The sequence below is a fragment of the Plodia interpunctella genome, chromosome 18, assembly GCF_027563975.2.
Source record: "Plodia interpunctella isolate USDA-ARS_2022_Savannah chromosome 18, ilPloInte3.2, whole genome shotgun sequence".
NCBI classification, from domain to species: Eukaryota; Metazoa; Arthropoda; class Insecta; order Lepidoptera; family Pyralidae; genus Plodia; species Plodia interpunctella.
The window spans coordinates 6,709,650-6,723,117 of NC_071311.1; the positions used below are offsets into that span (position 1 = coordinate 6,709,650).

General features: G+C 35.6%; 1 protein-coding gene across 2 annotated transcripts in view; it reads left to right on the plus strand.

Moving 5' to 3' along the window:
• The window catches only part of Ptp36E (Protein tyrosine phosphatase 36E), a 130,283-nt gene that overhangs the window by 90,478 nt on the left and 26,337 nt on the right, over positions 1-13,468 (plus strand). For both annotated transcript variants that reach the window (XM_053758311.1, XM_053758312.1), the window contains 2 exons: positions 3,461-3,579; positions 10,390-10,477. In XM_053758311.1, the coding sequence (XP_053614286.1) occupies positions 3,461-3,579; positions 10,390-10,477 (207 nt within the window). The remainder of the gene's footprint in view (positions 1-3,460; positions 3,580-10,389; positions 10,478-13,468) is intronic.

Sequence of the window (13,468 nt, forward strand, 5' to 3'; positions counted from 1 at the left end):
GGAAAATTATCATCGATAAACCCCAAAAGGCAACTTTATCAACTTTGAGGAACAACTAAGTACCAATAATTCGATACCGACCATAACGACTACTACTGTAATAAAATCTGCACGCAACATGATTCCGGGCACGATCTCTTAGAGAAACAAATTGTAGTAGAACTCGCGCGGAGTTATAAATGGTAAAAATTTACCCGCACACACTGTAATAGCTCGTAACATGGGATAGACATCGATAAACACAGGAATAAGCAAAACACATCATCTGTGATCACAAAAATTTGCCCGCGCTAATCGAAACCTAGATAGACCTCTTAATAGAGGATGGGCGTGATGACCACTAGGCCATGGAGTACGTCATAATTTGGGTAAATGATGAATGCTGATAAAGGCAATGAAGTTCAAGTGGCTCATACACGAGTCCCTCACGAAATGTCAGAAATTTTACATACATTTAAAATAAATATCTTATCATGTTCTGGATGTTGTAATTCTTGTGGCTTGATATTTTCATTGTAAAATTGTCAACTAAAAATAAAGCTGATAAATAAATATATATAAATATATCAGGACAAATCCCACAGATTGAGCTAGCCCCAAAGTAAGCTCGAGACTTGTGTTATGGGATACTAACTCAACGTTACTATATTTTATAACAAATACACAATATAGATAAACATCCAAGACCCGGGCCAATCAGAAAAAGATCATTTTCCATCATAACCCGACCGGGATCGAACCCGGGATCTCTCGGTTCAGTGGCAAGAACTACCACTGCGCCACCGAGGTCGTCAAAAAATCACAACTTTCCATCAACCCAGTCTAAAACAGGAGAAAATTTGCAACTTGTGTTTTAAATTGAGTGAACTATTCCATACTCTATAGGCATGTCATTCTAACACAATCGCAATTCCAATATCTATCAAATCTTCTTGGGTTCATTTATTTCGTTCTTCGGGCCGAAACTGATACATTTTTTTTTATTTATGACAACATGCCAGTATGTCAGTGCATAAATCTTGATTTTGATAATATCTCTGTGATTTTCGGTTAATACTACCTATATTTTAGCAAAACTTGGAGTTTCGGAACTTATTTTCTTTTATAATTAATATTTATAACTAATATGATGGATGACATGTTATATTTAGGTTATATTTTACCCCATGTGTGACTCTAATTAACTATATCCATCCATGCACCAGTGTTTATTATTTGGGACCATAATTTTATAAACTGATTGACATAAAGTTTTAAAAATTTTGTTTCAAACTCTAACTATGTTTAAGAAAAGGTTTCGAAGCGTATCAAAGCAAGGTCGTAAAAACATAGACGTCCTTTGCGGGTAAAGTCATAAAACTTGTTTTGAAGCACATGGGAACAAACACATCAAAAGAAGTTTCTTTTTCTGTTTCAGTTATGAAATAAATTTAATATAATAAAAAATGATAACGTTGACAACTGTGGTCCCGCCCTAAAATAGGACCACACGAAATCATAAAGTGGATGTCGTACAAAGCGATTTAGGGACACATTTTTTAACCGCTGATAGGCAAGTATAGCAAAGACGGTTGACGTCAGGCAGTAATAGTAGTAAAAGCATAGGTAGCCAATTCTCCAAAATGGTTGATATTTTTAACCCTCGGCTTTCGGGCGTCACAGTACCGAATATAACCTGGAACACGCGAGGATGAGACAGAATTACTACATCAGATTATTTTAATCCTTCCATCCATTCAAAAATCTTCTATTATAAATAAATAAGTACTGCATTGTTAGAAAAATTTTTCGAATCGATAATAACGGACAGATAAAATTAGAACTATTAAGCACAAGTATTTACTAGGTGCAAAAGTGGGAAATTCACGCGGCGCAGCAGCGGGAATAAGCTAATGATTCATATTTAAAAACAATACTAAAATGAACTCTGGTGAAGAAATAAGTAGGAATTTATGAGAACGATGGGCTCACACAATGAAAACAATTATTTATTCACTGAGGTGAAATAACAGTAAGTTTAACAACTATAACAGAACAACAACTGAAAAACTTAGCAGTTTCACAGACTTAGCGCATACGCTCTCAAGCCCAGTGAAAACGAGTCACTCTTTGTCACATTAAACAGGTTGCACAAACACGTAAACTGCAACCGAAAGAACAAACAAAAACACACGATTTATAAAAATGTTCGTCTCTACAATATTTGAACGCTTGTGTAGTAATTTTGTTTGCAATAAGGTTGTAGGTACGCAGTGGTTAGCGCCCTCGGCTTGTGATAGAGGCGGTTAAGTCACTCTCAAACTAGTCAGTCATTGGATGGGTGACCAAAAATGTTTTATCTTGATCTCCGCCGTGCTACGGATAGTACCGGTGCTATTTACAAAGGCCTCGCCTTGTTGGTGGCCTATTCTTCTTATCCATCCATAATGACTGAGCCCCAGCAGTAGGGATGTTTAAAAAGCTGTCGATGATGATACCTTGGCCTTAAAAACTACTTATCGCACTGATTGTACTATCAGTTGCAAATATTTTAATTGAAATAGGATCACTTGTTTTTTTTTTTAATTTATTAAAAAACAACACCTGGACACCATCAGGTTCAAAGGTCGTCGAGTAAACCTACAATTAATTTAATGGTCACGTTAACCAAAGCAGCGCGGCGCGTTGAATAAATCATCGTGCCGCGCTGCCTTCTAGCGTTTCTCGATAACCTAGACACCGTTAAAATAACGCCCACTCGGTTTAGTGACGTCAGAGCATTACAAAAGGTCTTATCTTTTATATTTAAGGGCGTCAAAACTAAAAGGCGAGTATTACTCTGGAATCTGAAGACTGTTCTGACATTATTTTGGACAGACTTTTGATCGGTCCATAAGTACTTTTAATGGTCCCTATTAGTGAAGTTCTTCATTGACGTCTTCCTGACTATTTCTTGCAGAAAAGAGAAATGTTTTTTAAGTGCTTTGCTAAGGTAATAGGTACTTTATGGGTTCTGTTCTATACTATATTCATTAATAACAGAAAACGGATATATCGGTGCAGAAAATAATCAGAAAATTTTGACTCTCTACTTCATTTTGGTGATTTTGAAAAATTAATTTTAGAAAAAAAATTGTGGAATTTAGTAATTTAAAAATTACTAAACGAATAACAATATTCGTAAGGTACAAACCTTGGATAAACTAAATGGCATTGGAATAAAAAGCTTTTTATTATTATTAGGCGATTCACACACGGCGCCGCGTCTCCGCGGCTTGCTATTCTGTCGGGCGGTGCTGTGTGAGAATCGGCTTATAGCATGATTGAATAGCACATTTACAACACGCGATTAACACCACGAAGTATACCTATTATTCGCAGGAGCTCTTCCTGCATTTTTCACACAAAGGGAATGTGTGAAATATGTGTCAGCAGCCTTGTGCTTTTGCAAAACGAAATTTATAAATTTTATTGTTTACAGCGGACGAGAACGGGTCGATATCCGAGACTATCCCCGACCGGCCGGTGGAGATCAAGAATTTCCCGAAACTCTGCGAACAGCGGAGGAAATTTCCAGTTCTCTACAAACTCGAGTTTCAGGTATAACTTTATTTTGTACTAATTAGAATTGGGCAACCATAACTCCAACTTAATGTTTTTGTTGCACTCCTTTCGGAATACAGTTTAAAGTAGGATAGTAGAACAATTGAGAACAGGACAATATTTTAAAGATTAAAACCCGAGGTTTAGATTATTTGTAGTTATTTTTGGTGATAACTTTCTGTCTGACTGAATTGTCATAATTCAAAATAAATAATTTATATTTATTTGTCATATGTTATAAAATAGTTGATTTCCCGAGTTTGAGCAATCTATTTATAAAAACATTTTCCTCGGTTAGCCAATGCCAATACAATAATTAAAAGTGTAGGTACTGAAGAAAGTAGATAGTATAAACACCAGCATAAAAAAAACCAACTCCACGTAAATGTAAAAGCGTTTGATACAAGACTATAAAATACAAAGAATTCGTATACATAGAGGCTGACCGTCGTCGACTGGCGTCCCTAGATCCCAACTGAGCGACAAACGTGGCAAGGCAACGACACGCGACACGATACGTCACTATCCAATGTACCTGTGTATTTGCTTGTAGCATTTGTAGTTTACTCTTAGAGTGGTTTGCATCAGTCAACTTTGACTAGCGAAGTACGCCATTTAGTCAAAACGACACGACTGCGACGTCGTTAATGTACATGCGTGTCACACCGCGTAGTGTGGCAATACGTCACTCACCTAGGACGCCGGGTGAGCGATGCTATCGCTAGACGTCCGTTATCTCTTAAAACAATAAAAGAAAATTTTAGAGCATTTTCTCAAGTCACAACAACCATTGTAGTAATTGCATTCAGTCGGGATATTCTGCAGCACAAATAAACAATACAAACTTGGCTGGTCTTGCATGTGCAGCAATAATAAAAAAGAATGAGAATAACACTCGGCGAGATGAGAATGTACAGTCGGCAATAAAAAGTGATAATTTTACTTCCCATTTTTTATATTCTTTATTTACCTTTTTTCTAGTCGGTTAATGTGTTCCACTTTTGGGCAAAGGCCTATCCTTTCTTTTCCCACAAATCTCCGTCGAGAGCAGCTTGATGCCATCCCGCAGGAACCTATCAATATCGTCCCGCCATCTCTTTCGCGGTCTCCCTCTGCCTATTCCCTTCTGGCACCCGTAGGGTAGCCAGTCGGCCTATCTTTCAGGCGGCATGCGGGAAACGTGTCCAGCCCAATCCGACTTTAGCTTGGCCGACTTGGCGCCTACGTCTACTATTCTAGTTTTTATGCGCAATTCGGATTCATAAGAGTTGACAACACATAGCCTTGTGTAGTGACCCTTAGATGCATTTACCTTATGTATAGATCTTTATTAACAAATAGTATTAAATTAAAGTATCATGTTAAAGTATTATATTACCAAACAAAAGGCGGCAACTGTTTGTTATTGGATATTGGTAAGCCTTTGATCATCCGCCATGCTATATATTTTATGGGTTAAGATTATGTAATCACGTGTAACCAATTAGTATTTAAGGAAATATTAAATTCAAATAAAGTTGAGTTTATTGTGAGCATCCGAGTGTTTCACTTCGCGTGTATCTTCGCCCCCATATCACACTTGGCCGATGATAACTTTTATTACAAAAAATCGAACTGTGGGTGATTCAATGAAAACAATATATAAAGTTTTCCTAGGTTGACTGTATCCATAACTCGTTACAACAATCCCCCCCCTCATTCAATTAACCAGTTATTGCCCCACCGCCATGGTCCAATAACTTTCAGTTGGGAGGGAAAAAAAGTACGTACGCATTTGAAAAGAGATGATTGCAATCAATCAGTGTGCTCCACTGACTGAACTGAGCACATTTTTGAAAATTTCCAAAACTAACTGCCGATATTCTCAGTTTTATATCACACGAAAATATGTTTGTGTATTTGTTTTTTTGTCCTTTTTTCACGTCATAACTTTTTTTTGAGGTATTTTTGGGATGAGGATAGTTAAAGAGATGGAAAATGGCATAATCTGTTTACCGTGAGCGATGTCGCTAGCAATAGCTTGTACTAGTACAGTGCATAATAAATAAATACAGTATTACATTTTAACACTGCTATTCACCCTTTGGCTTTCGACAAACGATATACATACTTACCGGTCATTAGTTTCTGTTAGAATTTATTAGCATATAAAGCGCCACATTTGAATTCCTTTCTAGCTAAAACAAACGCTGCATTAGCCCCGGCTCTAGGGGCGACCAATCCGGGGCAAATTCGAGAAAGGTGCCATGCTCACTACTTAGTTTAAAAAATAGTCGCTTCCCGTTGTCTGTGCCTATTTGTGCTTAGATCTTTAAGTTTTAAAGCACAACGTATTTTGATGTGGTTTTTTTATAGATAGTGTGATTGGTAAGTGTACGTTTGTGAGGTACGTTTAGATGTGTATAATTTATTATGGTTTTACCCGAACGAAGCCGGGGCGGCCTCAATTGTTTTATTTAAAAAAAAAACGACTTAAAGTCCTTCTTTAACTATACTAGTTTTATTCTACTAATATTTTAAGTACGAAATACTGATGTAAGTATGTTTTTTTTCTAAATAGTACAAAACCTATTAAAGGGATTTAGATGATAACTGAATATAACCTGAACTATCACATGAAATGCATTAATCAAAAAATTCCCGTACGAATGTTTGCCCAGGACACAGTTAAGCAAGCATAACTAGTCTACATACTCCACGAATATAATGTCCCGCAAAGATAAATAAATAAATAAATAGAAGGTTTCGGATCTTCATTATTTTTATTTATGATAAAAGGGTCACGAAGTTACCTACTACCCCAGTACCAAACCGTCGTAGATACAGCGCTGCATACAATTAATGTAGTCCCCTTGCAGCTATCTCCTCTTTAACAAATGAACAAAATAACACGTTCAGTCAATTTTGCAACGAATTTCGGTAGAAATTTCGTACAAATTCGGGTCTATTAGCGCTGCATTTTGATATATTTTTAAGACCTACATTGTTAATTGACGTATTGGGAGAAAAGTCTGTGGTGAAGTTTATTGCGCCGTTTCATATTCACCTGCGCTTTGGAAGTCGGCAGTAGACAGTATAAGAATTTTTTGAGTGATTTAATAGTATATCATCCTAAATTGAATAAAGACTTGCATATAAATCCACGAGGGATATGTAGTTCTACCTGCAATTAGTGAAATCCACAATTACTAACGTTTGTTTTGTTTGAACTCAAACGAATGCTTGTGTGGAGACTTAATTGAAATTGAGATAAATTACTTAAATTCCCAGTTGCAAAGAGATAAAATGTATGCACACGTTTGAATTAATTAAAATGTCTTCCTATCTGAACAACACTTGCATAAAATTGTTTGAATTAAATTTACGTAAATAACAATTTTAATGATAGTACTTTGTAAGAAATACTTCTTACTTAAGTAGAAATAAGTAGTAGTTCGTTCTTTTTTGTCTCAATATTATTGGAATTATCCAAAAAGTTTTACTTATTTGGAAAATTCTCATAATTCTTGGGGATATTAGTTATTAATAAATAAAAATATACGGGATAAAAATACCACATGTGTTATTCCGTTAGGTACATTGTACCCTTGTGCAAAACTTTATAACAATCCGTGCAGTAGATTGCGCGTGAAAAAATATGAAAAAATATATCCTCACTAACTTTCTCATTTATAATATTAGAAGGAATTTATAGGATTCTGTGGTACCCATAAACTATTGCACATAGCCACAGATAATATATAGTTAGGTACTGCAACGAAGTCTCCAGTCCTCCCGAACTTGGATTAAGAAGTTTAAAAGTCATTTAGGCAGAGAGCTTGGTGCAATTTTTGCAGCAGTAATAATCTGTCTCTCAGCGGGTGGAAATTTCGCGGGGTTGGTCTTTGTAAAATGAACTGCAACTGTTACAAAACTTCGAAACTACTGTAATGAATTTACTTTTGTAACTCCATCTTGTATATCAGCTTAGTGTCAATTGACTTTTTTAACTCCCGATCACAGAGCACGGAACGTCATTTCGCTCGTGAGCAAAATGACGTTCCGTGTAATTTTAACGTTTGATGACATGAAAATTAAATAGATTTATATTTTTTACCATGTTATAAATGAATAGATGTTGTTATTTTATTGTTAATTGACCTCTCTCTTTCTTTCATCTCAGCGTTTTCCCAGTGTCTTTCGCAGCCATTGAGCATCGAAGCCCAAGATTGGCTTTTCTACTTCGCATGGCATTCGTAGCCGTCATACCATTTTGACACAAATATTATCCTTCTATCCATCGTCCTATATTGTGAACTGATAACGTTGCTATAAATTGAGAAGAATTATAGAATCTATGTCTATACGTGAATATAATGTTTATTCTGAACGTTATACTTTATATTCGTATCTCTATGACGTTGGTTATTCCCGCTACTAGCAAATTCAATTTTTTTTTTACCCTTTTGGCTAACAAACGTATTAATAGCTACATATTCGATCAATGTTTTTCAAAGCGCCTATTATAAATAATTATAATAAGCGCGTTTAAAAACATTGATCGAATATGTAGCTATTTTTGGTCTTAGATAACTAAGACCAAAAATAAGCGAAAAATACATATTAAGAAGGTACATCGTTATATTATGAAGACATATATCACCTCAATCGTAAGACAAGATACTTATAGCCTAAATGACACAGTCTTAGAAATAAAATACTCGATAAGAAGAAAGAAGAAAGCAAAATGAAACTAAAAATAAATAAAAGCTTATAAAAATATGTGGAATGTTAAAGGCAATCCCGGCTCATGAATATCAAGGGTTAAGCCTAGCTGACGCGACCTACTTACCCTGTATTACCCACGCATACAGCCGTGTTTCCATTTTCGGCTAAGCTACACTGTGTTGCCAAAATTATTGAACGCATTAATGCTTCTTACCCCTATATTCTTTATCCTCGTCTCAATGCTCTTTGCATATATTAGTGTTATTTATGAGCTTTGTTCTTGTAGATGGATTTTCTTTCGTCTCTGCATTTTCCCGGATTTTCCTTCGTTTTCCTCGGCCGCAGAGCATAGAAGCCCAAGGTCCGCTGTTTTTATGACCATGCTTTATAACTTAGCTGGAACAGTTATATTTGTGCCAATGGTCTGACAACTAGGAATGCGTTTGCATAGCTTAGCTATCGCACATCTCGGTGGAGTTTTGCCTTACGACTTAGAAGTGTTTAGTTAGAACCTATTGTACATATGGCGCGATGAAGACTACTGAATGATTTCTTGTTATGAGAAAACCCATATATGCGTTCGATCTGTTTAGCGTATAGTCGGAAAACGCTCAGAGCGAGTGTTCCAAACCTTAGCTATCGCACATCTCAGTGGAATTTAACCTTATGATACAGCGCCTTCAAATCCTCTCGTTTAGAAAACAACAACTGGATTTGCAGTTATCTCTTAAAACAGGCGGATCCATAGTTAAATGTAACGGAGAACAAGGCCGTGATTAAATAGCTTATGTGTAAATTAAACAGATTAATATATGAAAAACTTCGCACGTATATATTTATGTTTCGCGCTTACTTGCAGTACAGTCAAGAGAATATCAACCTTCCCAAATTTATTGCAAACTCGCCGCTATTACCGCAGAATCGGGGTTCATGCAGGATAACTTGACATGCTATTGACTGTACGATGTCTATTATTATATGATTATGATGAAGAGGCATTAGGTTTTGTAAACACGTTTATCTATAGTGATACTTACTATAGTCATATTAAAAGAATCTTTTCGTTCTAAACAAACACGCCATTAGGTGTAAAGATGAAGCTGTTTTTCACTCACTTTGAGTCACCGGCTAGACACGAAATTACTTAATGATTTCGTAATTAATGTTGATCGCATAATTAATGAAAATAGTTACGATTTTGTTTCGATTTGTAATTATTTATTTTATGTATTTATTATTATCACTGCAATAATAAAATTATACTTACCATTTTCACACCGTCTATTTATATCATTTAAGTAAAACAAAATATTCTGAAATGTCCATCTTCAAAAAGTTTAATAATATTGTATTTACTTTTATTTAACAAGCTTGGTTTGATGTCCCACTGTTGGGCAATTTAGGCATACTCATTATACTGTCTCACTTTTATCAAAGCGTTTTTTGTGTGAAGTCGGAGGTGAAGTCGGAGGACTTCACTTTCTTACATTTTCTTTGTATTAATGTTATTATTAATTTACTTATTATAAACTAGCGACCCACGCCGGCTTCGCACGGGTGCAATATTACGCATGTTACATATATAATTAACCTTCCTCTGGAATCACTCTATCTATTAAATAAACTCGAAACAAAATCCGTTGCGTAGTTTTAAAGATCTCAGCATATATAGGGACAGACAGTGGGAACCGTATTTATTTTATACTGTGTAGTGATAGTGACGAATATTGCTGACAGTAGTCAAAACATTTCTACTTTATCGATGTGTTTCTTTTTAAACCCTGACGCAAAAAGAGCGGTTTTATAAGTTTTACGTGTTTGTCTGTGTATCTGTCTGTGGGCATCGTAGCTCCCAAACGGATGACCCGATTTTTGTTTTTTGTATCATAGATAAATTTATCCCGAGCCATGTTTCATGAAAATCGGTTAAGCCGATCAAAATTTGTAGCGAAATGAATATTGAAAGTCGGGGATTTTTTAATTTTTGTAACAAATAAACTTGTTATTTATTATTGTTATCAAAATAGGCGCCAAGTCAAAACAAAGTGTAAATTATTTGTGTACCCCAAACTTGTTCTAAGTTGAAACTTGTTGTTGCAGACGGCTGTCAAAGTGGAGACACACTCGTGTCGGCACGCCACAAAGAAGACCAATTTACACAAAAACCAAAACCAAAAAGTTATACCTTGTAAGTATATTTCTGTCTTTATTTATGTTGCATTATTCAGGGTGAGATGCAACAATCGACTTTGACCTTAACTTTAACTTTCAAGCCGCTGACTAAAGGCGCGACAAAATAGCGTTCTTTGCGTCTTCTGCCCAGGTTAAAGTTAACGTTAAAGTTGACCGGTACCCATTCTAAGAGAGCGGTCGCTGGTCACTAACGCCACCTCACGTTGTTATTAATTTATTTTAATTAATAGCGATTACAAAAAATACCACAGGAGATTATGCTACACTACATTTCATTAGACTGTCTCTCTCTCTCACTCCCTCTCTCTCTCTCCGTCTCTCTCTCTCTCTATCTCGGTGCTATGAAGCTGCGATGCCCGGAGTCAGAGTAAAAATAACCATAAAATTTTAAAGATTCAATTGTGATTTTTCGACCTGTCGCCTGACGTTAACCCTCCTTGAGCATGCTATTGTTGCTTATCAGTAACCTAGGCTATTTACCACTTAGTACCACCTCATACGATATCAACGGAAGGATTTGGAGTGGTCCTATTCTAGGGCGGAACCACACGCCTTTCTTTATTAGATAGTTTTATAGTTCCATCAGATTCTATCACGGAAATTTTAGATTACAGACATTCGTCTTAATTCATCTTTTTAATTGAGCCGTGAGAATAGATTTATGGCATTTTATTGTAAACGGATAAATAACTAAATTCACGCGGACGAAATTAAGGGCAGAAGCTAGTTTAAATAATGTGTACCAGTTAAAACAAATATATGCAATTTATAAAACAAACCTAACGACCACGATCGTCAAGTTAAAGTTCATTGTGTAGTAAAGTAATCGCGTCTACGAACTTTCGTAGCGTTGTAGAGCGCCGTAGCATCTCGTAGATCGGAAAGAATCGGATTAAAAACTAGTTTAAGTACAGTTAACAGCACGCAGCAACCTACCCAAATTCATTGCAAATGGTAACTAGATGTGCTGTTGGCTGTAAAAGAGAATAATATTTGAATAAACAAAATTAATTCCTTTAATTATAATCCGTCGTGGGGTTCCACTTCATATGCTCCCGTGGATGTCGTACGAGGCGAATAAGAGACACATAGCCATAATAGCTTATAGACAACAATACCATACCCAAGGAGGGAACGTGCTCAGTAAGTTGACATACAGTTAACTGAACAATGTCGAGCGTTATAATTTGTCCAATGGAAACGCGTCACAAAGCTTCAAGTTGCGAACTTTGATAAAGGTACGTTGCATTGTGTGAAGGTTAATTGTGAAGTGACGTTATAATATAATTCTGAAATTTTCGACGAAGAATTTAATGATATTTCGACGACAAACGCAATGTATGAATAATGAACAACTGGACATTGGATGAAAGTTTAATAATAATAATCGCCCCGACATAACCCTGCAAGATGAAATAAATAAAATAACTTAACTTATGGATGGAACTTAAATTATGGACATAAAAAAAAATATACCTATATAAAGATAGGACACACAAAAAAAAAACTTTTCGTGCATATCACAAACACTAGTTCTGTTAATTACATTATTAAGTAAACTTAAGAATATTGGTACTGAAATTGCCACTTTTATGGAAGAGCGTGGCCTTCTGACACAGGTGTACTTCACTTAATAGAAGGTCACAAATACTGAAACACACTGTACCTTTTTGTTAAAGCAAGAAAATTATATTTTTCATTTTCATGGATGTCACTGTTGCCAATATCTATAACATTAAAAAAACAATAGCTGAAAAAATACATAAATATATTATTATTATAATATATTTGCGTGATGAAGTCATCAGGATCAAAGAAATAAAGTCACTTGCCGCTGTCTATCCCTATGTATGCTTAGATCTTTAAACTACTTTGATGCAGGCAAGAGGAAAGTTCTTATGTATGTATATGAATAATGGCTCCCGAGCGAAGCCGGGGCGGGTGCTAGTTGTGAAAAAAGAATGTTTATATTATTTAAAACATTTTGTGTAGACCATGGATTACGACTAAACCTCATTTAATTCGGTCTCGTATCGCAAACATAATCACACAGAATAAGTAATAGTATAGCGAGCAGAATATTCGCTCTCTACAAGAGTCAAACAAAATCGAAACTTATGTCGTGGCATTAGCGCTCATATTCCTTTGGCACTATCGAATTAAATTATGGCTCGGCAAAAGTTTGTAGTGAGCGCACTAGCGCCACCACCAAATTTTTATCAATTTATTTTAAGAAATAGCGAAAACTAAAACATACTACATGAGATTATAATATTTGGATAATCAATTTCATTGTAATTTGCTTTTATTGTTTTATTTTATTATTTGACTTTGTTCTTCTTCGACGATCTTCTATATTTTCATTTCAATAAACAATATTCATAGCACAAGTCGATCTTTCACATCGATCATCTTACAGGGTTACGTTCACGTTACGTCACATGAATCTGTCTGTATTTCTCAGCTGTCGTACGAAATTAAATCATAACCGGATGACACTAAAGTTCATTTTCCGTTGGCCAAAGCATATTACTCTTGTGGGGTCCAATTATCATACTTAACCTTCAAAATAACGCTCCTCGGTCTCGTGTCGCACGTAATGGGATGCGATTAAATAAACGCCCACACAAACAGAATGATTAATGAAGATGACAAATGATGGTATTTTCACAATGACTATCCTACGGTTTTCTTCATGAAGTAACAATTTCTATAAATGATATTACAAGACTTTCATTATAGATTTGTTAATCCGTTTAACTTTGGTAGGAAATTGTGTGAAGTGAGTTAAATTTAAATAATCGTCAAAGTGATTGATTTTAACAAAAGTTAGTTAGACTAAGCTAACGATAACAGCCATTTAGATTATCTCTCTCAGGTTGTTTCCACAGCCGCTTAGCGTAGGAACCCATCGTCCGCTTTCCTATTTTTTCTTCGCATTGTCTTTAGCTGTCAGACCATTGACACGCATTTCTTGTCGATATCA